The sequence below is a fragment of the Protopterus annectens genome, chromosome 9.part0 (assembly GCF_019279795.1).
Source record: "Protopterus annectens isolate FY-2018-M chromosome 9.part0, PAN1.0, whole genome shotgun sequence".
In the NCBI taxonomy this organism is placed as follows: Eukaryota; Metazoa; Chordata; order Ceratodontiformes; family Protopteridae; genus Protopterus; species Protopterus annectens.
The window spans coordinates 911156521-911180669 of NC_056743.1; the positions used below are offsets into that span (position 1 = coordinate 911156521).

A 24149-nucleotide genomic window follows, 5' to 3' on the forward strand; every position below is an offset into this window, starting at 1 on the left:
CTCCTAGGGGAAGGTATAAATGCCTTCTAAGCCCCATCCCCAGCTGGAAGCAGTCACTACACCAAAGCTTACACTAAAGCCCTGCACAATCACTTTTACAAGTGTATAGACTCAGCTGTTCCAGAAATAATCAAAGCCAGAGCCCTAAGTAATAACAAACCTCCCTGGTGCACATGTAGCATCAGCAAACTTTACAGCAAACAAAGATGAAGTACAGAACAGCAAGAGTTATTCCCCTCTGCAAAGTTTGCTTTACAACAGACCCAGGGAATTATAGACCCATAAGCCTGACCAGTCTCATCTGCAAAGCCATGAAACATATCATCATGGGCCTTATAAATAAAGACATAGGTGACCTCCAAACCCTGGATCCCACCCAATTTGGCTTTCTCAAGGGCAGATCCTGCCTGTTAAACATAATGGATTTCTTTGAAAATGTGACCAGGGCCATTGACGAGGGCAAATTTGTGCACACAGCATACCTCGACTTGGCAAAGGTCTTTGTCACAATCCCACAGTCAGGCATTACCAATAAACTTAGCAAACTGAATGAAAAACACCTTGTTGCAAGATGGGTTGTCAAATATCTCACAAACCGGTCACACACTATCAAAGTGGGTGACTCCACATCAACCACAACCAGCAGACCTATCAACAGTGGGGTGCTACAAGGGTCAGTGCTGGGCCCCCTACTATTTGATATATACTTCTCAGAAGTTCAGGCCAAATCTAAGGGGCTGTGGCTGACCAAGCTTGTGGATGACTGCAAACTGGGTGCAATTACTGAGTCCTCAAATGATGTCAGTATACTTCAGGATAGTCTTACACAGACCAGCAACTGGAATCTTACTCATGGTCACAAACTGAATGCAAAGAAATACATCATCATTCTCTTTGGTAAAAGCAATGTCCCTTCACACTACCAAATAAACAATAACACCCCATGTACTGGTAAGAGATCTGGGATCACAAGTAGACTGCAACCTTAACTTTGACCACTATGGGTCTACTGTAGTAAGGAAGGCTTTTTATGTAGCACACTTGATTAGCAAAGGCATCACCTCTAGAGCAAAGGAGGTTATAACCCCTCTATATTCATCACTAATCAGGCCCATAATTGAGTATAACGTCCCTTTTGGCATGTACTGTACAAAGCACCTACAGCAACTGGAGAGACCTCAGAGGTTTCTAACTAAGAAAATCAAGGGACTCCAGCACATGCCTTGCATAGACTGACTAAAGTCCCTTTCACTAAACTCAGTATCATATAGACTTCTGAGGGGAGACTTACGTCTGGCTCTCACAGCAATCTCCAACCCAAACCTATTGAATTTGCTACACATCCGTAAATCAAATGGGATAAGAGCTACCTGGTTCAGGGACCTAAATATGGCCTGTGTCTTGAATAGGATGTGCTGGAGGTACAGCTTTGTCTCCCAGTGACTGCCATGTCTTTGGAATAGGCTGCCAATTCATGTGAAGCAGAGCACCTCTATGACACTGTTCAAAAGGAACCTGGATGAGTGGATGGGGCACCGTAAGTTCTTACCGGGGATAGTACTCACAACTCTCCTGGACATGGGCAGTCATTATTAAATACAATTCTGGGTTTTGACTAGAGTGTGTATGGTATTACATTGGGATGAAATGGCTAGGCTTGAAATGACCTCCGGGTCAATAGCCTAGTAACCTCCTATGATCCTCAATAGAATCACCACTGGTGGGAACCCTCTCTGAATCTCTCTGGAGGATATTACTGCTGATAGAAAATGATTATGTTCAACTGTACTTCTCAAGATTATTAAGCCCGAATGTCACTGATGATATATGTCCAACAGTGTAAATGACAAGTGTTTGAATAGCATTTTTGTTATTCTGCAGGATGGGGAATTAATGCTGCCCTACCTTGTATCATCATCCACTACTGAAACTCAGCTGCTTACTCTATCCCTCCCAGGGAAAATGCATATTAGAGCATAACACAGATATGACCCTTCACTGGGCAGGCCTCATACCTTTTTAGGAAGGAATTTCTTTGATTATGTGGATTATGGAATCCCACGATCAGGGAGAAGAGTGGACATGCGGGGGGGGGGGGTCATAGTGTAGCTGGTTCTATCTCTATGCGATTCTGCTGTGCGGTAACTAAGCTCTACATCTCACACAGAGCAGAGTATGTTGCAGCCGGGGATGTGTAGTAGGTTTTACATGAGGATGCATTCCCTGCCTTTGTGGAGATGCATCTCCCTAATGTCCCAAGCCATTAGTTGTGCCAGCAGACAATGTTTCCAGTAAAAATCATGATGCTTACGTCCACCACCCACACATTCTCACACCCAGCCACTTGAGATACTTGAGCAGGCTTACACCCCATCATTCCTCTCGCACACATTCCCACACCCTCCCACTTGAGACACATGAGAGGCTTACACCCCATTATTCCTCTCCCACACATTCCCACACCTTCCCACTTGAGACAGTTGAGCAGGTATACACCTCATCATTCATCTCCCTCCCAAAGTCAGCTCCATTAGCGCAAAGACCAGTAGTCAAACCCAGGTTTTCTGGGTCACAGTCAAGGCTTTATCGTTCTGCACCTTGGAGACAAAATGTATTTGACTAGGAGATGTAATACAATTCCATAGCTCCCCCCCTACATCTCACTGAGTTACAATTACATGATTCAAATGGATGAAAAAAATGGGTAACACTTCAGCTAGAAAGAAACACTATAAAAAATGTTTTTTTGCAACAGGGCGAATATGCATACATCCCACCCCTTACTTAAATATACTTGTTCCATGGTCACAAAACTGCACAGAAAAGATAAAACATCACAAACAATGAAAATCTGCCAGCACACAAATAGAAAATGCACAGGTACTGATTTTCTATAGGACAGTCATTGACAATGGATCCCTATTGAAATGCTGGCTCTCAAAATGCCAAGGGCCAAAAAGCTGAAAAAAAGACCAGAAACCCTGGAGAACAGCAAATTTAGTAAATCACGCTTCTCTTTAAAACTTCTTTTTGCAGGTGGGACAAGCCCCCCCCCCCCCCCCCCCCCGAACTTATATATACCAACTCCAATATCACCATACTTCAGAGAAAAGAGAACATTCCAAGAAATTGCAACTCGGACTTAGTATATGTAAGTTCCTTCTTTTGGCCATTCAGTCTCCCTGTTTTGGGACTTGCTCTAGCAGGTCCCAGCATTTCAAAAATTTACCATTAATGACTCCAACACTGGTGAATTTAAATTGCAGAGCTGTAACTCAGCCCAAGCAACACACTACAAGTAGTATGGTAATGTACTGCATAATTTGGGGCTCATGTTGGTATGATCTGGATATACCCATTATCTTCAAGAATGAACTGTAAGGACAGCAGTGGATGACTGACAGTGCTTTTACACTAAGCAACATGCTGCTTTAATCCCAAAATTCAGAGCTCTTATAAAAAACAAAACAGTCAAAACATTTTTGTCACTTCCCACATCTGCAGCAGCCCAATGTCTCTAATTCTTACGCTTTTCTCAGAGAGATAATGCCACCCCAAGCTTATCAGTACTGCCTCCCAAACTCCACCACAGCAGAAGAATAAGCAAGTGGAAGGTGTCACCTATAAATCAGTCAGTACTGTACAAGCTAGTTGAGACACCCTAAGTAAGTACCTGCAAAAAAAAGGTGTAAGCAACAAAGTGGACACCCAGAAGTTCATCAGCACTGCCACACACCATACAAAACTGGACTACTTCAGGTCCATGTTTCAGCTGAACCCAAAAACAGAGCTGCCAGCAAGCAGAGTACACTGCAGCAAACAAAATCAGTGAGAAGTTAACTAACACAGTGGCAGTGCAGGTAATCACAGGTCCTACATTCTGTATCTCGGGGTGAGTGCCATGCGTTGGGGTATCTCAGCTTTCTCCCAAAGACTTATGCTGCAGCTTCCAACAAGTACTTGTACTGTAGCCTGTACTGATTGACAGTTACCCATGTACCAAGTTAGAGGTCATGCTGCTGCTGCTACACAAACAGGCCTAACCATGTTCACACTGGTGACCAATGTTAAAACTGGACACAAGGTCACACAAGGAGAGGAATAAGGAGATCTCAAGTAAATACACATGCAATTCATAGCAACCAAGCAAGAAATGCAAATTAATAAACTGGTTTGGTATTAAAAATCGTTCAGTAGATTCTAACAGGAGATGGATTTTTGCAGATACTTTGTGGTAGGGTCATCAGATGGAAAATAATGTGTAGTGATGCCAAATATAAAAATAATTTAAACTTAAGAGCAAGTAATATTAAAATCCAATGTTAATAGTAATCACAAAAGTCAGGGATGTGTCCTGAATGATGGAATGTTTGGCAGATTGTTACCTCTCTCACGTATTCTTCCTGCTCTTCTTTCAGTGTGAGCTCAATAAATACTTGCTGCAGCTTCTCATTGCAGTAATTTATGATGAACTGCTCAAAACTGTTGTCCTACAGAAGACAGAGAGAGAGAGAGAGAGAGAGACAGACAGAACAAAAAGAACAGTGTGAGTTCCAGACACAGCATTGAAGTGCTTTAGTTTATGATCTAGAGAAAGCTATGCAACATTTTTCATTTAATTATTTTCCCTTTGCACCCATCTACGAAAATTATTTAACAATTACAGGTACCACATACATAATGTTATATCGTAACAATTAGTATTTTCCACAGTGTGGATGGAATTTTAAACTTTTTGGTCTATTATGTATTAAGCATAGATCTCATACATTGTCTGTCACATTGCTTCAACAAGCCTCAAAAAAAAAAATCAGAACTCACCCTCCTTTACTTTCAGGGTACAAATATATTTAAAAATGTACAAGCATGGTTACGTATTAACTGTGATGGAACTTGATCTTAATGAATTGCTTGCATAACTGCCCTATATATTAACAACTATACCCTCCCACAGACACTTTTACTCGTATTTGTCTAGACCGTGACAAATTACACCAGATGTCATAAAACTCCTCTGTTAGCCTCATACGAGGAATAATCCTCTTGAGAGACAAAGTAACAATTGATTTGTATATGCAAACATGCAGGGGAAAAGGCTACAAAAGCTCTCACAGCAACTTCCAGTACTTCCAGTCTTTGTGTGTAGTTTCAGTGATGATGGAAGCTCACAGTATTAGCAAACGTTTGTGCAGATGTTGGCAGTACAATCACAAAAGAGTGACAATTTACCAAATATGGAATACTTTTGACTTTGTTTATTCAAAAAATATTCACTTCACTTCCACTCAAATAATAATTAATACAGTCTTGCTGTGTAACAATACCATACATTTCTCTTTTCCTGCAACGTGAACATTCAACCACAAATCTGATTAAGCCGTGGCCCACTACATGCATTAAATGAAGAAGACATGTTAGAAAATGACTTTCACTTTTCATTGGGGTGGCTACAGACTTGACATGGCCATAGACTTCTACCTGGACTAGGAAACTGTATACTCTTAGTCAGCCTTTGACTGATGATTGAGTGACTGACTGCAAGGGTGCAGGTTCACCCTTAAACCTGAACGGCCCACACCCATGGTTAAAGAGGCTTCCCCTTAAAACATAAGTTGCCCTCATACTGGTAGTACCATAAACTGGCCCCACCTGCATGCAGTACATGATTAATGGTACCATTTAACACAATTCTGATTTCCCCTCTCATATAGGTGTCATATTTGGGAGTTGTTGCTGGTATCGACTGCAGACTTAGTGAAGTCGTATCCTGTATCTATGACCATGAGTATAAGCTTTCTTCTTCTTATGAAGCTAATACTAACATCTGGCTCATACCTCTCAGTTATACCTGATTTTGCAGAACATATCTGATTCTACCTCATGTTTTGCCCTGTGCCACATAAAAGTTTTGATTTTCTGGTAAATCAGTGAGGATTATAGTTAGTCATTAATGCCAGTCATTATAGTTCATACCTCTTATGGTTCACAAAATGCATGCTGATGCAAAAGCTGTTGATCCATTAAGTTTTTAAGTGAATTAAAGTAGTATTAAAAAATGTCCATGATTTTACACCTTTGCCACCTCCCCCATTATTTTTAGCTTTGTCCAGAATTCTTGAGCAAATACATTGAGAAGTATGATCTGGTTGTTCTTTTCATAATCACTTTTACATTTCATAAGGCTGATTCTTAATAATCAAGATTTAACCTTTGATAATCTTATTATTTTATTATGTTTTTTATCCCCTGTGCAAAGTTGTTCCCTACCATGGGGTATTTTTCTCAGCTATTATTTTTGTCTGCATTTGGTGGGCATGAGGCACATGGCTTCAGTACTGACACTGTTACAATTACACAGCTGAATGGTTTATAGATGGATGTGCCCTGACCTTTGAACTCCTTCCAACCCCCCTGTACCTTCTAAAAAGTTGCACAGACCTCATCTGCCCTTTTGACATCCAGTTAACTAAGTGTCCAGTTCTTGTATGCTAAATGACAAAGTTACATACCTCAAAGATCTCAAAGCCATAAATGTCCAGAACTCCCATGACTTTCTTGTGCTTGACACCTTGAACCTTAATTGTGAAAAAGTTTTAAAATTTTGTTAATAAATTTCTGTTACTTGGTTATTGCAAGTTATTATAGAATCAGTCAGTAAAATGTAATATAAAATATTAAATATATTTACAGCCTAACATTACCAGTAACAGCTTAATTCATTTTAAAGCTGCAGACAACCACTTGATGCAAGGCAGGATACAATATGGACAGGATACCAGTCCTTCACTGTCCAACACACACACAGACACACACACACACATACACACACACACACACACACACACACACACATGGGAGTATCTAAATTAACCAACCAATCTAAATGTCATGTCTTTGAAAATGGAAACATGATGCTTAGAGGAAACGTATGTGTACATAATATGAACTCGCAACCTGCATAAAGATAAATACTGCAAGTGAGATTCATATCCCAGAACCTACAGCATGAATCAACCAGAAGCATTTGTGTAGCACTCTGGCTTTCCTAATAATTTTTATTTTATACATTTAAGAAACATACAGTGTGAGACAACAGGATTAATCATGGAGGTATGTAGATTATTTATTTTATTTACTGTTTCTCCTCTCCAGCTTACGTGCTTTGAATACAACTTAGTCCAGTTCAAAACTGTGTTAGAGGGAATCCATACACTTATGATTTCCTCTGGGTAATCCCACAATAGAGATTGTGAAAGGTTTACTCAACTCTCTGCCCTAAATATATATATATATATATATATATATATATATATATATATATATATATATATATATATATATATATATATATTCCAATATTCCACAGTCTATTATCAGAAGCCAGGATGGAAGTTTTTCTGGGTCTGGTCTGAGGTTCTCTCTTATCTGCTCTCCATCTCTCAGTGAACACTAAATATTTAGGCCAGCTGTTGACAGCAGTACCATGTGGAAACAGTAGTTTGGTCCACTACAAAGCATGGTCTGCATTTCTGAAGAAGCATGGATTCCTTGTTCCTAATCACAAAATACTGCAGTCCCTAATCAAGCCTGTACCCAAAAATCAAGTCCGAGTGTGACATCAAACTTAGTTGCTTTGTTTTACAGCATAGTCCACTGCATTTGCACTGTTAAGATACCACATGGCCTTTTACTGCAATTATCATATCCTCTTTCTGTCAAAAGACTTACACTGAATCAAAGATAAAGATAAGTAATATTTTGACAAATACTTACCTTTATACTTTCATTAATTCTGTTGACTATCCAATTAAAAAGGCGATTATAAATATTTTTGGCAAGAGCATCACGAGCATAGTAACCCTGAAAAAAAAGTTTGAACATTTCTGAATATAAATTACCTTGACTGACACATGGCATTATGCAAATATATGCCAATCATTAAACTTGCAATTACATTTAAAAAGCAGAACATTTCTAAAATGCTAATTTGGATTGGGAAATCACTGGCAGTGTGATGTTTACACTCTTTCCTCCCCTTGCATATACCTTGCTAATCATTGTCAGAGTTTCTCACCTCCACATACCATACAGCTCAGCCAAGAAAATAAGTTAACAGTTATTTATTATTTATAAATATTGGTTAAAGTGAAAAAGTCTAAACAAGGTTAGTCCTACAGACAGATGAATTTGACGCATATAAAATCAAAACTTAGAGTTGTTTTAATGAACCAAACAAAAACATAAAGTGCTTGGTCCTGTAAAAAGTATCATACTGTTGATTTTGTTTGTTATTGTCTGAAGCAAAGAGGTGAATCAAGTTTAACAGAGTTAAAGATTTATGCTGTATTTTGAAGCACTATTCTTAATTGCTACCTACTGGTCATACACAAAATTACACATACAATAGTATCAGCCATCTCACAGTCTGATTGTTATTTAGCAGCTAATAACATCCACTTCACTTCGACACAGCATACAGTTTGGAACCATGCAGCAGAGAACGAGAAAGATATGATCAAACAAATAGATGTGTGACACTGGACACACTGCCACATAGGCAACTCAGCAACTGCCACAGATGAGCTCCTGTTCTTCACTCTGCTTAAAAATAAAGGGATCAGTGTGCTAAAAAGTTCTTACTGTTCTGCTAAGAGTTGTTGAAGGGATATGTAAAAAAAAGTAGTGGTGAGAAAGAACACTGAGGGTGGCAAGTGTCTTCAGCATCTTGAAGGTGTAGTTATTTGGGGGGAGCATAAACAGACATGATAAACAGAATAAAACAAGAGTTACTAAGATTTAATGACATAAAATGAACTGAGGTAACAGATTTACCAGACTGCATTCAGCATCATAGGTTCCTAATACAGAAATAAACCACACCTGAGCTAAATTTTAAAATGATTAGACCAGAAAGTTGAAAATGCCAAAACTTGAAAAACAATATTCTTAACGGAACAGTATTATAAACTGAGATCATGAACAGCGCCACTTTAAGCAAATACCCAGGATATACAAGGAAATACTAGGAATACTGTCTGCATAACAGCATATATGAAGGTGGGCTTCCCTCTATAGGCACAACTAATTTATTCCCACGTGCTTTACTCTCTTTATACTTCATTATACTCCTAAAGCAATTTGTACTCTCCTTTGCTATGTTTAATATTTCAGGCTGAATTTGTATTATACATCTATTGACTCTCTATTACCTTCTTTTCACACCGTATGGTGTAATACCAATTTTGCATACTATGCTTTATTGTGTTTTCTATTTTAGGCTCCTGGGCTGAACCTGTAAATTTCACAGAGACCAGTTTTCTACTACAGTTAGCAAATTAAAATAAATAAATAAAGTCATATGAAGACGCAGAATTATTGAAACTATTACTGCTATAAACCTCTAAGCCCAGGCTTCTGCAAAAGAAGAAAAAATAAGACAAAACTGTCACATTATGAGCTGTGGATTCATATTTTCACATTTTTCTACATTGTGGATAGGATTTACTTATAGTACAGTATATAAATATGGAGTTAACTAAAGTTCAGACACAGTAATTTTTATCATCCCTGCCATTCGCTAGTGTAAATCATTTTTTCCCTAACTCCAGCCAGTGCAAACATCCATGATGAGTCCTAATCATAACAAGTTTCTCAACCTCAACTTCCCTGGCCAGGCTGCAGCACTTATGAAATCTGACCAACTTTCACTACACATTCTACTTTAATCATGCCAGATGTCATCTGAAGACTTGGCAACTGTTGTCAGATTATTGCAATGTGAGACACCCAAGGTTTTCTATAGCACTCAGCTTGTGCAAAATTTTGTAGTATGTTTACTATCCTCCTTTAATGAATTCATAAAATGTATTATATTACTCGTATTTTGCACGGTCTGGGTAGGCCTCGTATCAGGTATCAGATAACCTTTAAAAGAAGCTTTCTAACCTACAGTGCTCTACAAAGTTATGGTCCAGGTTATATCAAGGACCTGCCTGACCACTACACAAGTGATATCAGTTTCACTCCTTGGACAGGATTGGTTATGGTAAAATGAAAAACTGACACAGTGAATAATCTTTTCAACAAACAAAAACGTTAACAGTGGTTCATCAATCATTTCAAATTGTATACAAAGTTACCACCTTTGCATCCCGCCATTTCCTGCCAAGTAAGGTACAACCCCCATGCTTAGCTCTCAAACGTCCCGAATTTCCCGGGAGCACCTGTTTTTAAACATAAATAAGCTTTAATCCCCAAATGCCCGGTTTGGATATTTGTGCACCTGAGATTTGCTTTAAAGTGACCTCTGTTCTGACTGTAGATGTCTCAGCCAATTAGAGCATCAATTTACTGCATCTAATTTGCATGCAGCATCAGAGAGTTTCTTGCCTTCATTTTGTTTACTGCTTAATATGTGGCTGCGGACTTTGGCTTTTGTTTTCAATTAGGTCTCTTAGTCCACATGCAGAATGCCCAGCAAAAAATACAGTAAGCATGCTTCATCCCTGAAAGACCTGTTTGAAGCCATCGCTAAAGTCAACACAGGTGCATTGTTACCACAATATCAGTTTGTTTGATGTAGCTGAATAACTGGGCATGCTCCCAAACTTCCTTTTGTAACAACTGTTATGATATCAGGTATTGCCAGCTATGCCAGAAGAAGTACGGCAGTGGATGTGTAACATATGCCAGCATAGCTAACTAGAGTTTTGTAAAGAATTATATGTCATTTGTATATTAAACTGATTTGTACAGGTGTTTGTGTTGAAAATGTATTTTTAAAGCTGTTTGTGTTAAAAATATATGAACAGTGGATCCTTCTGGACAGAAAAGAAATACACCTATATGTCAGACTGTATTGTAACTGTTGAAATGAATATATTGTAACAGGGGATACTGGAAGAGATAGGTTAATCTCAGAGTCCAGATAACTTTGAAAAATAGTCTGAAATTAAATTACTTGGTTTAGGCCATAAAGATTGTATCTTACAGTACTGATTACAGCCACAGGCAAATGTTTGTGAAAACCAGGACTAGGAACCCTACTGTATTGTCATTAGGAGTGAACTAATTGTTTCCCTAGAAGGGTGGAAGTTTTTGAAATGGTTTTATAACTTCAAGATGCTATAACACATCTTAGCAAAGCTCTATGTTGTGTATGTTAATAAACAGCTTTACCTGCCTTCAGACTTTGGATTTTTTTGATACTATTGGCATTTGTATTGGATGTAGCACAGTCGAGTGGGGTCAATTACTTGCTCAGGATGGCTTTTTATGTTTTCTGACAGTTATGGTAACACATATGTGCAAGATTCTGTTTCAGTTTCTAGTAAAGGGGGTAGGGTGGAAACTAGAAGTCAGGTGACCAGATGTATGTGATGTCATTCTGTAATCCACCACTGAAATGATGTTTTAATACTAGATGAGACAGAAGTCTTAGGGCAGTCTGTTTGTGAAACCTGACAAAGAAGGACCACTCATCCACGTCACCTTGCCTTGCTCTAGTAAGTGAACTAGGGAGCAGTAATTCTTTAGATCAGTCAGGAAAATATAGCGAGATTAGTTAAGTACTGTTTTTTCTGTATCTGTGTGACTCAATCCATTGGTGTTATTTTTAATATTTCGTGTGACTGAAACTCTGGTGCTTATTGGAAACAGATATTTAGTATTTTCATGTTCTTTTATTATTTACTATTAAATATATTTAAACTTTCCATTGTGGCTGGTCTTTTAGAATAGAAAATATTTTAACCTCTGAGAGTACTTATATTTATTTGATGACACTGTGGCCGATCCTGAAAGCCTTACTGCATTGGTCAAACACTACCATTTATTAGTAGTATTAATTTTACTCAGTATAATTGTGTACCCTTGTAAGAGCCCTGGAGTAGCTGGCTTTAAAGTGTTCTGGTGGTAGTATTTACCTTATACTCTGGGCAAAGGGGGCTTAGCTGTTAAATCTGTGCCAGCCTTTCCCAGGTGTGTGTGTGTGTGTGTGTGTGTGTGTGTGTGTGTGTGTGTGTGTGTGTGTGTGTGTGTGTGTGCATGTGAAAATCAAAATCTCAAAGAGTATGTGTGTCAGCTACTTGAAGCAGGGACACAGAGCACTGGTTTCACAGAGAGGGTGCTGGAGAACTTGGCTTGGAACACTTGGCTGAGGATGCAACTCTAAAGCTGTGTCAGTGGGGATCTTATTTGGGGCCTGGAGAGAGAGAGAGGGAAACCTAGCCCCAGGACTGAGTGTGTTCCCTATGTGCGCGTAAAGGAAATTGTGCTTGGTGAAAGAAACTGTCTCTTACAGCAACAAGTTGAAATATGTTACTCTGTTATATCTTGTCTTTCAAGTTCACCCCACTTTGCTATCAGTGGAGTGCACAGAAGCCATGCTTTTTGGGGTTACTTGTGAGGAGGTATGCTATATAGATATTTGACAGCAGCAACTTTAAATATATAACTGTGACCAGTTGTTCTTTCACTTTCATCCCCATTTAACACCAGAAGTGGTATACAGGAGGTGATTATAATTTTTTTTTGGGGGGGGGTGGAAGGCAGACATTTATCCCAGGTATGACTTAAGTGTACTCACAAGCATTTGATTTCTCAAGCTGTGGGTAACTATTTCCTAGTTTATTGGTTACTACTTTTTTGTCAGATTTGAGAATTAATCATTGGACACAACTAATTTTTTCCCTGAAAGAAAAAAATAAGACAGTTTCTTTCCTTAGTCATGATTTCTTTTTGTTCAGGCCATCATTGTACCAAAGGTTTCAGAAAATAGCTGTAAACTACACCTCAAAGCAACTAAACCCCCCAGACCCTTGGCTTATTTAAATTATTTCCTATACAATTATTAGAATGCAGTCTTCATTACTTAGAAGTTTTGAAAAGATGCAAGAAAAAGCTGATCAAAGGCCAAGACAGCCACTTATTGTGTGCAGTGCTGAAGTTTCATTGTGATGTGGAGTGAAGGAAATTATTACTGACAAACCGTTACTTTTATATACATTGCACCCACACACACACACATACACATTCATACATACATACACACACACACACACACACACACACACACACACACACACACACACACACACACACACACACACACACACACACACTCACAATCCCAATCCCTCCAAGCTACACGCTATAGGGACCTAAACCTTGTCACCACAATAAACAGGACATGCTGGAGGGATAGATTCCTGTCCCAAAGACTTCCCATACTCTGGAACAGGCTACCCATCTATGTCAAACAAAGTTCTTCATTAGCACTCTTCAAGAAAAATCTTGATGAGTGGATGGGAAATAGGAAATACACCCCGGGGATCACTTCCATGTCTCTGCTCGACAGTGGCACAGGAAAATAACTTTCTTGGGTGGCATAAGCCAGGAACCTTGTTGGCTAGACTTACGTAGGCCCTTGGGCCAATAGCCTAGTACCTATCTATGAACTTATGAACACACACACACACTACACACAAAAGCACAAGCCATAACAGTGATCATTTTCACACTGATTATAGCCTTAGCTCTCAACCTTTTACCTCCAGAATCCCAAACAAATCCAGAAATAATGACAATCGTGAGCATTTTTTATAACAGTACTGTTAAGTTGAGAAGGTGACAGAATAAAAGAATGTGAATTAGCATGTATTTTCTGAAGTAAAGTAGTCTATAACTCTAATTATAGTCAATATTTATTTAGTGTAACCCCTCACCCAGATTTTTCCAAAATTGCCATTTTCGAAGAATTGGGAAGGACAGAACAAAATTTTGAGCCAAATTCAGAGATATTTGGGAGGTATGAATTATCAGCAAAAACAATATCTGTAATTTGCTCCTGTCAAACGAGAGCAGGGGTTAAGTCATTGCCTTCAAATCCATATTTTTTCCACTTTCACTGGAAATAGTAATATAGAGGTCCTTCTCAAAAATTAGGTGTTAACTGCTGCTTCTCACAGTTGATGCAGCCTTCCTTTCTCTTTACTGTCTTGCTGGGATCAGGGAATAATGAAACATTACTACTGGAAACCAACAGCATCCACCAGGTACAAAGCAGAGACAGCTTTTCTGAAATCACTCCAATGAAGATGAAATCTCAGCTCTGAGAAGAACTGATACATCACAGTCAAACTGACCTGAATAGCTGTCACTTATCCCTGATTTTGCCTCACATTTTTGCTCTTTCTCTTGCAAAGTGTTTGATTTTCTGGTAAATATCTTAAGATCACTTAATAATGCCAGACATTAGAGTTTCATACTTTGCAATGCTCAGAAAATGCATACTGATGCAAAACCTGTTGTTCTGTTAACTTTAAGAGATATAGAGTAATATTTAAAAATTATCTCTGGTTTCATGGTTTCGCAATTCTTGTTGAAGATATTGAGAGCTTTGGTCAAACGTGCAAAGAACTGGCAGGAAAAAAAGACACATTGACATCCCAAACCAATCTTTTTATTCTTCAAGTTCTGTGGGTTTCTTTGCATTATTTTCAAAACTATTTGTTTGACTTTTGTCATCAGCCCAGCCTCTCAGCCAATTAGGAACAAAGAGGGGTGGATGCAACCAGGTCAGCAGTGTTTGCTTGTTTTCTGTGTTACTAATCAGCATAATAGATGCAATGTCATTGGCCGGATGAGCACTATAGACCTGGGGAAATACAAAATGCAAAGACCTTGAAAATTGAAACATTAAACTCCAATACTAGGAAACAAGATGATATGCTTCATCTCCAGATTATCCAGAAAAAAGGGAAAGGTGGCAACTCTATCATTCTATGGCAGGAGGGTCCTTTGGGTCTTAATGGGCATAGGAGTTATGTAGGAAGCTGCTATTGTTAAAGTTGCTGAGTGTTGGGGGCCCAGATGCCCCACACCACTCTAAGCATAGCACACTGTCGTACGACTTATAGCCTTTCACTTTCAGTACATATGATAGATCTCCAGATAACAAGCTGCTAGAGCTTAAAAGGGTCCAGTTAAAATCTGTAAAGTATTTTTTTTTTATTTCCTTGGTTGCAACCAATTGAAATTCTTTGCATGATGGTACATATTGGGTGGTTTTAAATGTTCATCAAAATTGCTATTTGACCTTGCCTTTAGTTAGATTTGTCCTGCTGCAGATAATTATGTTGATCATTTCATGTTTTAACTCACAAAGTTGTTTTACTATTTACCACTTACATGTTCCATTATTAATCCTATCTTCTCCCTGTTTTTATTCCACTTACTATTGACTTTATTCAAGTTAAACTCCTATAGCCTTCCTGTTTTTATTCAACTTGTTATTGACTTTATTCTAGTTAAACATTTGTATCTGTATTGCTGCTATTTTGTGTGGTACGGTGCTTGGGATGAAGCACTTTAATAAACTTAATGATGAAGTTGAAGTTACCAAACAGTGAATGGATATGTTTAGAAGGTAATAAAAGTATTACCTTTAAAACAAGCTTTTCACATAAATTAATCATTATAAGGACTTTACAGAACAATTCAAGTGCTTGCTGTCCTTTGTAATTCACTGTGACGCTGCATGTCTGTCTTCATATTGTTATTTTATTGTAAGGTGCCTTGTTATTAGCACTGCAACCAAAATGAATACTGATCTTACTGAAAATAAAATGAAAAATATATGCATGTACATACATTTAACTTAGGCAGGCATATACCGATGCATGGCACTATTCCTTTAAACAGCATTACAATGCATTTTCGAATACATTTAAACATAGTAATGAAAGATCTCAGCTGCACATTCTGCTTTAAAGAATTTATAAATCTGGGTGACTTTTCTTATGAAATCCTTTTCAAAATAATCTTACCACAATACCTGAGAAACTGTCAGAGTTGTTGCCACTTTGTCTTTCTTGGCCTCCACTGTACGATTACAGAGGGCATGCTCCAAGATGCTTGAGTCCAAACCAATCATCTCACAGATTCCATCCAGTGCTGTAAAGAAAAAATGTATGCAAACCCAAAATTATATTTTGGTAGTGTAAATAATATGTGAGTTGTCAAAACAACAGTCTCTGGTTTGTCAGTCAGCATTCTAAATATGAGTAAATCCTACCATTGCTTGAGGTTAGAATGTTTAAACCTGATTTTTAACAAGTGACATCCACTTAACCAAAAAGTACACCAGCAACGAAATTAAAAAGAAAATGAAATAAATGGCACAAAAAGTTTACGCTTATAAACTGCTAAATATATGTAATCACATAACATGAAACCTCTCCCTGTTATAATAGTAAGGAAAAAAGAGGGAATTATTTCTGCAGAAACTTAAATCTGTCGTGATACTGCTGAAACAATTATCTATTTACTAGGTGTGGTTGTGGGAGTGTTGTGGGAGGAGATTCTGCAGAAGCATTTAGACTAAGGAAGTATTCAAGGCTATCCTTGGAGGCAAAATGTATCTGGAAGTGCAAAATAAAAATGCCCTAATTAAACAATAAATAAAAGTAGTTTTGAGTAAAATGCATGACATTTTAACCACACATTACACTCATGTGGTAATTATATTTTTAAAGATATTTTTATTTCAATATAAATATGACCAACACATAGAGGCCTAATTCAGAATAGTTACTATCAGATGTTAGCCTGGTGTACACATCACAGTAATCATTTTTAATTCAGAGACAACTCTTCTACAGTGATGTACCACGAAGTGGCACAGCACCATGATGGGCTGTTTTTGTGGCCTAGTGCAAATGCTAATGAGGCATTCCAGATGATCATCTTATGCTAATTAGCTATGTGATCTCCCGACATAATGTCTACATAACTGAACAGATGGTTATTTTAATGAACCCAGACAAAAGATCACATAGAGGTAAGTACTGGAAAGTTTAGCAGACAGAAAGTGATATGTGCCTGTGTGTGTGTGTGTGTGTGTGTGTGTGTGTGTGTGTGTGTGTGTGCGCATGCTTGTGCACGTATGTGTGTGGAGGGATGTATTCATGAATGCAAGATTAGTTGCTGGGTTGTTCACTTCCATAAGGCAAGGTGATGTTCTTCTAACGTACACTGATCTAACTGAACTCAAGTGAACTGACTGTGATAACTGTCAATAGATTTTTATATTGGGTTCCAAAGAAAACAAGACAAGCTGATCTGTGAGTTGCATCCCGTCAGTGCTGGTTAAAGAATGACATCACATTTGATCACATGACTCTGGTAGCGTACACACTCAAAGATTTTCTAACATCTGTTGCAGTATTTGAAAATTATAGAATTCTTTGGTTAAACGTAAACATTTAATCAGTTATTTTGACACTGTTGATACATTTTAACACAAGCATCTGTACAAGTCAGTGTGATAGTCAAATGACAGAGAGTTATTTAACAAACTCCAGCTAACCATGCTCACACATGTCACACATGCACTGCCCCATTCTCGGTGGCACAGATGGCAATAACTCACATCATCACATCTCTCCCCCTCCCCCCTTTAAAGATTTAACTAGTTTTTCAAGCGACCCTGGAAAACATTGCTTGAGAGAAATGGGCCTGTCTGAGAACACATTAACCTATAACTTGTCTTGGAGTCTGTCTACATTGGCATTGCTGAAATATGGACTGGCCAGTACAGGGGATCCTCCCAAAGCCCCTTTAAGCTTTTGGAATGCCTGCTCACAGGCTGGGGTCCACACTACCTTATCTTGTCCTCTTTTTCCTTGTCAGATCTGTGAGGGGAGAAGCTACTGTACTATAATTGGGAATGAACTTTCTATAGTACCCTGCTGTCCCCAAGAATGCCCTCACTTGCTTTTTGGTAACAAAGGCAGGCCACGCCTGAATAGCTTCCAGTTTGGTGGGTTCTGGCCTAATCTTACCACTCCCTACTCTATGTCCCAGGTATGAGACCGCTGCCATACCCACCTGACATTTAGTGGGCTTAATGGTCAACCTTGCCCTTTGCAGTCTACCTAGAAGCTTCATGACATGCTGAGGCTTCATCGTGTTAACATAGTACAGTTCTTGTCCCTGCCTCCTGCCTATCAGGTTTACCATATAATTAATATTACTGACCTTCCTTACCACTTCAAAGGGTTCCTCCCAAGCTGCCTGCAGTTTACTGTGTCTGACAGGAATAAGCACCACAACACCACAACTGCTGCAGCATACTCTCAGGCTCAAGTATTCCTGTCACACCAGACCTTTTTTGTTGTTGGGTCCCTGCCAGGTTTTCATGGGCCATGTCCATGAGCTCCCTAACCTTGTCTTGAGGTTTAGGACATATGCCACAACAAACTCCTTGTGGGATTCACACTCACCCTCCCACTCATCATGAATCAAATCTAAAGGCCTCCTCACCCTATGCCCATACTGCAACTCAAAGGGTGAAAAACCTGTAGATTCCTGGGGTACCTTTATGTGTACAAACAATAGATGGAGCACATATTTGTCCCACTCTCTCCTAAACTGGTCTGCAAATGTTTGTAGAATGGTCTTCAGTGGAGAGTTTAACCTCTCCACAAGACCATTTTTCTGGGGTTGGTAGGGGGTGGTCTTTAGGTGTTTCACCCCTCAATGCTTCCACAGACAAGCCAGCAGGTCTGACATGAAGTTGGCACTTCTGTCAGTATTTCTCTTGGGAAACCTACCCTGCTGAAAATCTCTAACAAAGCATTTGCCACCTTCTCTGCCTTGATGGAGGACCGAGCCACCATTTCAGGGTATTTAGTAGCATAATCTACTACCACAAGGATATAATTCTTCCCTGTGGAACATGGGGGTACTCAGATGCCCCACAATATCCATAGCTGCCCTCTGAAATGGCTCCTCAATTACAGACAAAGGCATCAATGGAGCTTTGACCTTGTCCCCTGCCTTGCCTACATTTTGGCACTGCTCACACAGATCCTGTAGTACCCTGTTACATCCTTTGCAATCCCAGGCCAATACAAGTTCTGCATAATATGTCCCTTGGTATGGTTTATTACCCTATGACCTGTAAAAGGAATGTCATGGGCTATGGCTAGAACTGCCAGATGGTAGGCTCTGGGCATTACCAGCTGCTGTATTACTTCACCCTCTAGTCCTCCCTCATGGGGCCACTCTCTATATGTAGTGCTTTGTTCCAGTATACAAACTCCCCTTTTCCTTGAGCATCAGGTATCATCTTAACTACCTCCCTCAAGCCTTTGTTACCTGCAAAAGGAATGTCATGGGCTATGGCCCTCTTTAATCAGGCCAGTAATCAAGCAGCTTCAATCCTCACCACTGATACTGGCGAGAGTCCATCACTAAAACAGGAATGGATTTACACAGCAATTTCAAATGCAACTCTGTGCATCAAGCACAATTTTTCCCAAGAGCAGTTCCAAGTGACTGACATGTATGCCCAGTGTGACAAAGGGAAATACTGCCAGCCCAGCTAGCTGGAATTTTGTAAATAAGTATATGTCATTTGAGAATATTAATATGATTTATACAGAAGTGTGACAGAAGGAGATACTGCCAGCCCAGCTACCTGGAATTTTCTAAGTGGTTATGTGTCATTTGTGAATGCCAACATGCTTCATGTGAGATGCTTGTGCTACAACTGTGTTATAACTGTATGTTATGTACTGAGATAAAATGTAAACACAGCATGCCCTGCTGGCTTAGAACAGAAAAGTATATAAACTATTGTAATTGTGTAAATGGATATGTTTTAACAGTAGAAACTAGAACATAGAGGGTTAACTTGCAAAACTTCAAGAAAATAGTTGAAATTAAATTGTTGTATGATTGTGTTATAAAAGTTATCTTTCAGTTTCAGTCAACAGGAGACATGATGTCTATACTAAGGGGTTTTCTGTATTGTTTTGTAAGTGTTTTTTGTTTTATGTCTTCTAGCAGTTGCAAACATCTGAAGGCTATGTATTTTCACAGAGAGATTTTAAATGTGGGTAGTTTCTGACAATGGGGGTTTAGCTTGGGAAGTAAAGTCAGGTGACAAAAAAGTGATGTCATCCAAGCTAACCCAGCAGTATATTTCATATTAATCTAAGAACTCTCTGAGAGAAAGAGAGAGAGAAAGGGCATTTTGTATCTGTCTTCTGACCTAACAACAACATCAGCTAGAAGATTCATTCACCACCTTGCCTTCATGTAAGTAGGTTTCTAGGGCATAGTATCTCTTTTAGATTCAGATAGAAATATAGTGAAGTATAGCTTAGATGTTTTCTTTATTTATTTGAGACTGTCTTGCAATGCTGTTTTAAATATTTCCTGTGATTTTGAACTCTGAAGTTACTGTGATAATTTAGTGAGTATTTTCTTGTTCTCTTATTATTTATTATTAAATATATTTAAACTTTTCAATTGTGGCTGACCTGTTTAGAGATATTTAAGCTCTTAGAGTACTTTCATATCTATTTGGTGACACTGTACAGGATACTTCAAATAGCCTGGTGCTTGGTCAAATTACCATGTGGATTAATAGTAGCATTACACAATAAGACTGAACACCCTTTGTTAAAGGCCTTAAAATAGCTGATAAAGAGTTGGATGGTGGCAGTGATAAACACCTTATAGTCAGGGCAAGAAGGGGGTATAGCTAGTAAATCTGTGCCAGCTTTTTCCAGCTGTGTGTGTGTGTGTGTGTGTGTGTGTGTGTGTGTGTGTGTGTGTGTGTGTGTGTCTAAATCAAATCTCAAAGTGTGTGTATGTCAGCTACTTGGGCAGGGTCACAAAGCACTTGTTGGATAGTGAGGGTATTAGAGGTCTTGTTTGGTCACTCAGCTGAGATCTCAACCCTATAGCTGTGCCAGTGCGGAGTCTTATTGGGGATCTAGAGGAAGAGGGAGAAACCAACCCCAGACTGACTGTGGTCTCTGGGCACTCTTAAGGGTAATTGCACTTTACTGTGTGTGTACTTGTCATCCTCCCAGTGTGTACATCCCCCCACTGTTGCCAATGGTGAGGATCAAGACTCCTTGATTACTGGGCCAGTGCAGGAGAGCCACTCTCATACAATAATGTAATGATGCTGCCACCAGCCAGTCACTGTCATGCTCTTACAAGGGTATCAAATTATGCTGAGTAAAATCAAAACTAACATAAATGGTAGGGTCTAACCCAAGTGGCAAGGCTTTTTAGAGTGGCCAAGGCATCACTAGAATAAGCAAAAGTACTCTCAAGATCTTAAAAGTAATCTCTAAAAGACCAGCCATAATAAAAGATGTAAAAACATTTAATAATAAATAGTGAAAAAGAAAACATAGGATTATTAAGTATTTAAGTGCAATAAGCATCAGAGTTTCAATCACAGGAATAATAAAAATAACACAGTTGGACAGATTCAAGCAGATGCTGAAAAACAATACTTAGCTAATCTCACTATAATTCCTGACTGTCTAAAGAAGAACTGTTCCCCTAGCTAACTTAATTAATACAGCAAGGATTAGATGCTGAGATTCTTACTTCCACAAGACAAGGTGATCTTCCCACTTATACTCATCTAACTGAACTCAACTGAACTGACTGTGATAACTGTCATAGATTTTTATATCTGGTTCCAAAGAAAACAAAACAAAACAAGCTAATCTATGAGTTCCATCCCCTCAGTGCTGGTTATAGAATGACATCACATTTGATCATATGACTCTGGTAGAGTACAGACTCAAAGCTTTTCTAAGATCTATTGCAGTATTTGAAAATTATAGAATTTTTTTGTTTAAACATAAACATTTAATCAGTCACAACAACACTGATGATACATCCCTAACATAAGCACCTGTACAAGTCAGATAGTCAAAAGACATAAAATTATTTACAAAACTTCAACTAACTATGCTGTCACACATGCACTGCCCCGATCTCTCAGGCACAGATGGCAATGCCTTGCATTGTCACAGTGGTAAGTACTGAAAGTTTTAGCAGACAGAAAGTGGTGTTTGTGTGTGTGTGTGTGTGTGTGTGTGTGTGTGTGTGTGTGTGTGTGTGTGTGTGTGTGTGTGTGTGTGTGTGTGTGTGTGTGTGTGTGTGTGTGTGTGTGTGTGTGTGTGTGTGTGTGTGTGTGTGAGTGTAGGGATGTATTCATTAAAGTTTTGAATGTGTATGTATGTAGGGGGGGCTGTTATGCCTCCACATTTCCCTAGACTAACGAGCAAATCCTGCAATGTTAAGGAATGGGGAACAGTAGACACCAAGGATGCTCTATATCATGGCATAAAAGCAGTTAAAAATAATAAAACAATACTTTGCACCATGAAAGATATGGGGCAGGGGGCCACTAGACAATATGGATACACTTTATATTGTGCCACAAAGCCACTTAAAAATATTCAGATCTGTACCCTTGGCAGTCTGTAGCTGATTGCCACCACTAAACACCAAGTATACTCCAACATACTACCTTAAATCTTTGAAAATAAAAAAAAAATGTTAAAAAGCTGCATCCTTAACACAGAAAGTGACTTCTCAAGCAGGGGCCTAAACCTTCTACACCACCTGAAGAGCTAGTATAACAGGGTATTTAATAATAATAATATGTATGAAGCTCTAATGTCTGTCACTATTCACTGATTGCAATGGTCTGGCAGTTAAGAGGGACAGGACACATTAAAAGGCAACAGTAAGATCATCTTGTAAAATCAAGGACAGTTTAGAGGGATGGCGGTTTTTACAGTAGGGCAATAGGTCTGGCATCACAATGCACTTTACAAACACAATGGAAACTCAGATGTCTGGCATCATTGATTGACTGTAAGGATATATAATTTATGAGGGCACATACAAAGATATATCACAAATGTTCTGTACACTGAGAGACAGATAAGGATAAGAGGTATGTCATAAGGAGGGGTGCCTCTGCCAATGTGCTACATGGGTCACCAGTGTTAACTATTACAGGAATGTACTTATTTGCACTCACAGTACTTAAGGGACATTCTAGGATATGCAAATTAGACAATAATGATGTCTTTCCTCTTTGCAGCTAACATGTCACTGACTCGCTTTCTCCTGCATCACAGAAATAGTCCCTTTTAGCCACAGGTCTTACTGTCAGCAGTGGGGGGTCTTTCTAAATCCCCTAGTTAGTAAACAGAGCCAAACAATGGAACACATATAAAATGTCACACTGTTGTTCTTTATGGTCAAGAGTTGAACTATCCTTTCCTTAAATAACTAAATTATTAAAGACATAGCTTTAAAAGTTTTTTTTTACATTAATAATCCCAAACAACTACCCAAGGTAAAGAATACACAACCTTCAAACATTCAGTCCTGATATTATACAAAACACTTCCAGTTAACAGAAATTATAGTAGTATTGACATTAAGAAAATGAAATAAAAATGACAAAAACAGCACAAAAATATACAATCCCATAGGAATACCTTGGGGTAGGGGGATACATTCTGTATCTGTTTATTTATTTACTTACTTACTCTTTGCTGACCAAGTTGGTCCCAGAAGGTCATATAAAGTCATGCAACACTCCAGATGACCCATGTTCTATCTGAGTGATCCCAGTGAGGGAGGAGGAGGATGGCAGTGAGTGACTGACAATGGTTTGTCCATGCTGGGGGGGGGGTGGCAGGTGACAGTGAGTGCCTGATACCAGTTTGTCTATGCTAAGAGAGGGAGGGAGAGATGGCAGTTAGTGCCTGACACCGGTTTGTCTTTGCTATGGGAGGGATGGATGGCTGTGAGTGCCTGACACCAGTTTGTCTATGCTGGGGGGGAGGTGGTAGTGAATGCCTCACACTGATTTGTCAATGCTGGAGGAGGGAGGGAGGGATGGCACTGAGCATCTGACACTGGTTGTCTATGCTGGGGAGGGAGGGAGGAATGGCAGTGAGTGCCTGACACCGGTTTGTCTATGCTAGGAGGGCAGGTTGCAATGATTGCCTTACACTGATTTGTCCATGCTGGGGGAAGGATGGCACTGACCATGTGGTATACCACTTGCAGTGTGGAGGCTGCCTAGGCTCAATGCAATACCAGCATTTACAGCATTGTGGGCACCACACTGCAAGTGGTATACCACATGGTCAGGAAATTGTTATGAGTGAATACATGCATGCATCACTCTCAAGCCTATTGCAGGGTAGTGAACATTATGGCACTCTCCCAAGCAGCAGTATGTTGCTGCAACAGCATCCTTGACTTTCTCACCATTCTCAGAAGATCTCAACTGTACTTTG

The 24149-nt window shown here is 39.1% G+C and overlaps 1 protein-coding gene across 1 annotated transcript in view; it reads right to left on the reverse strand.

Annotated features, from left to right (window-relative positions):
* The window catches only part of LOC122811661 (unconventional myosin-Ib-like), a 1027360-nt gene that overhangs the window by 401425 nt on the left and 601786 nt on the right, over nt 1-24149 (reverse strand). The window contains exons 11-14 of the mRNA XM_044083653.1: nt 15836-15954; nt 7774-7860; nt 6510-6575; nt 4386-4490 (exon numbers count right to left, since the gene is read on the reverse strand). Of these exons, the coding sequence (XP_043939588.1) occupies nt 4386-4490; nt 6510-6575; nt 7774-7860; nt 15836-15954 (377 nt within the window). The remainder of the gene's footprint in view (nt 1-4385; nt 4491-6509; nt 6576-7773; nt 7861-15835; nt 15955-24149) is intronic.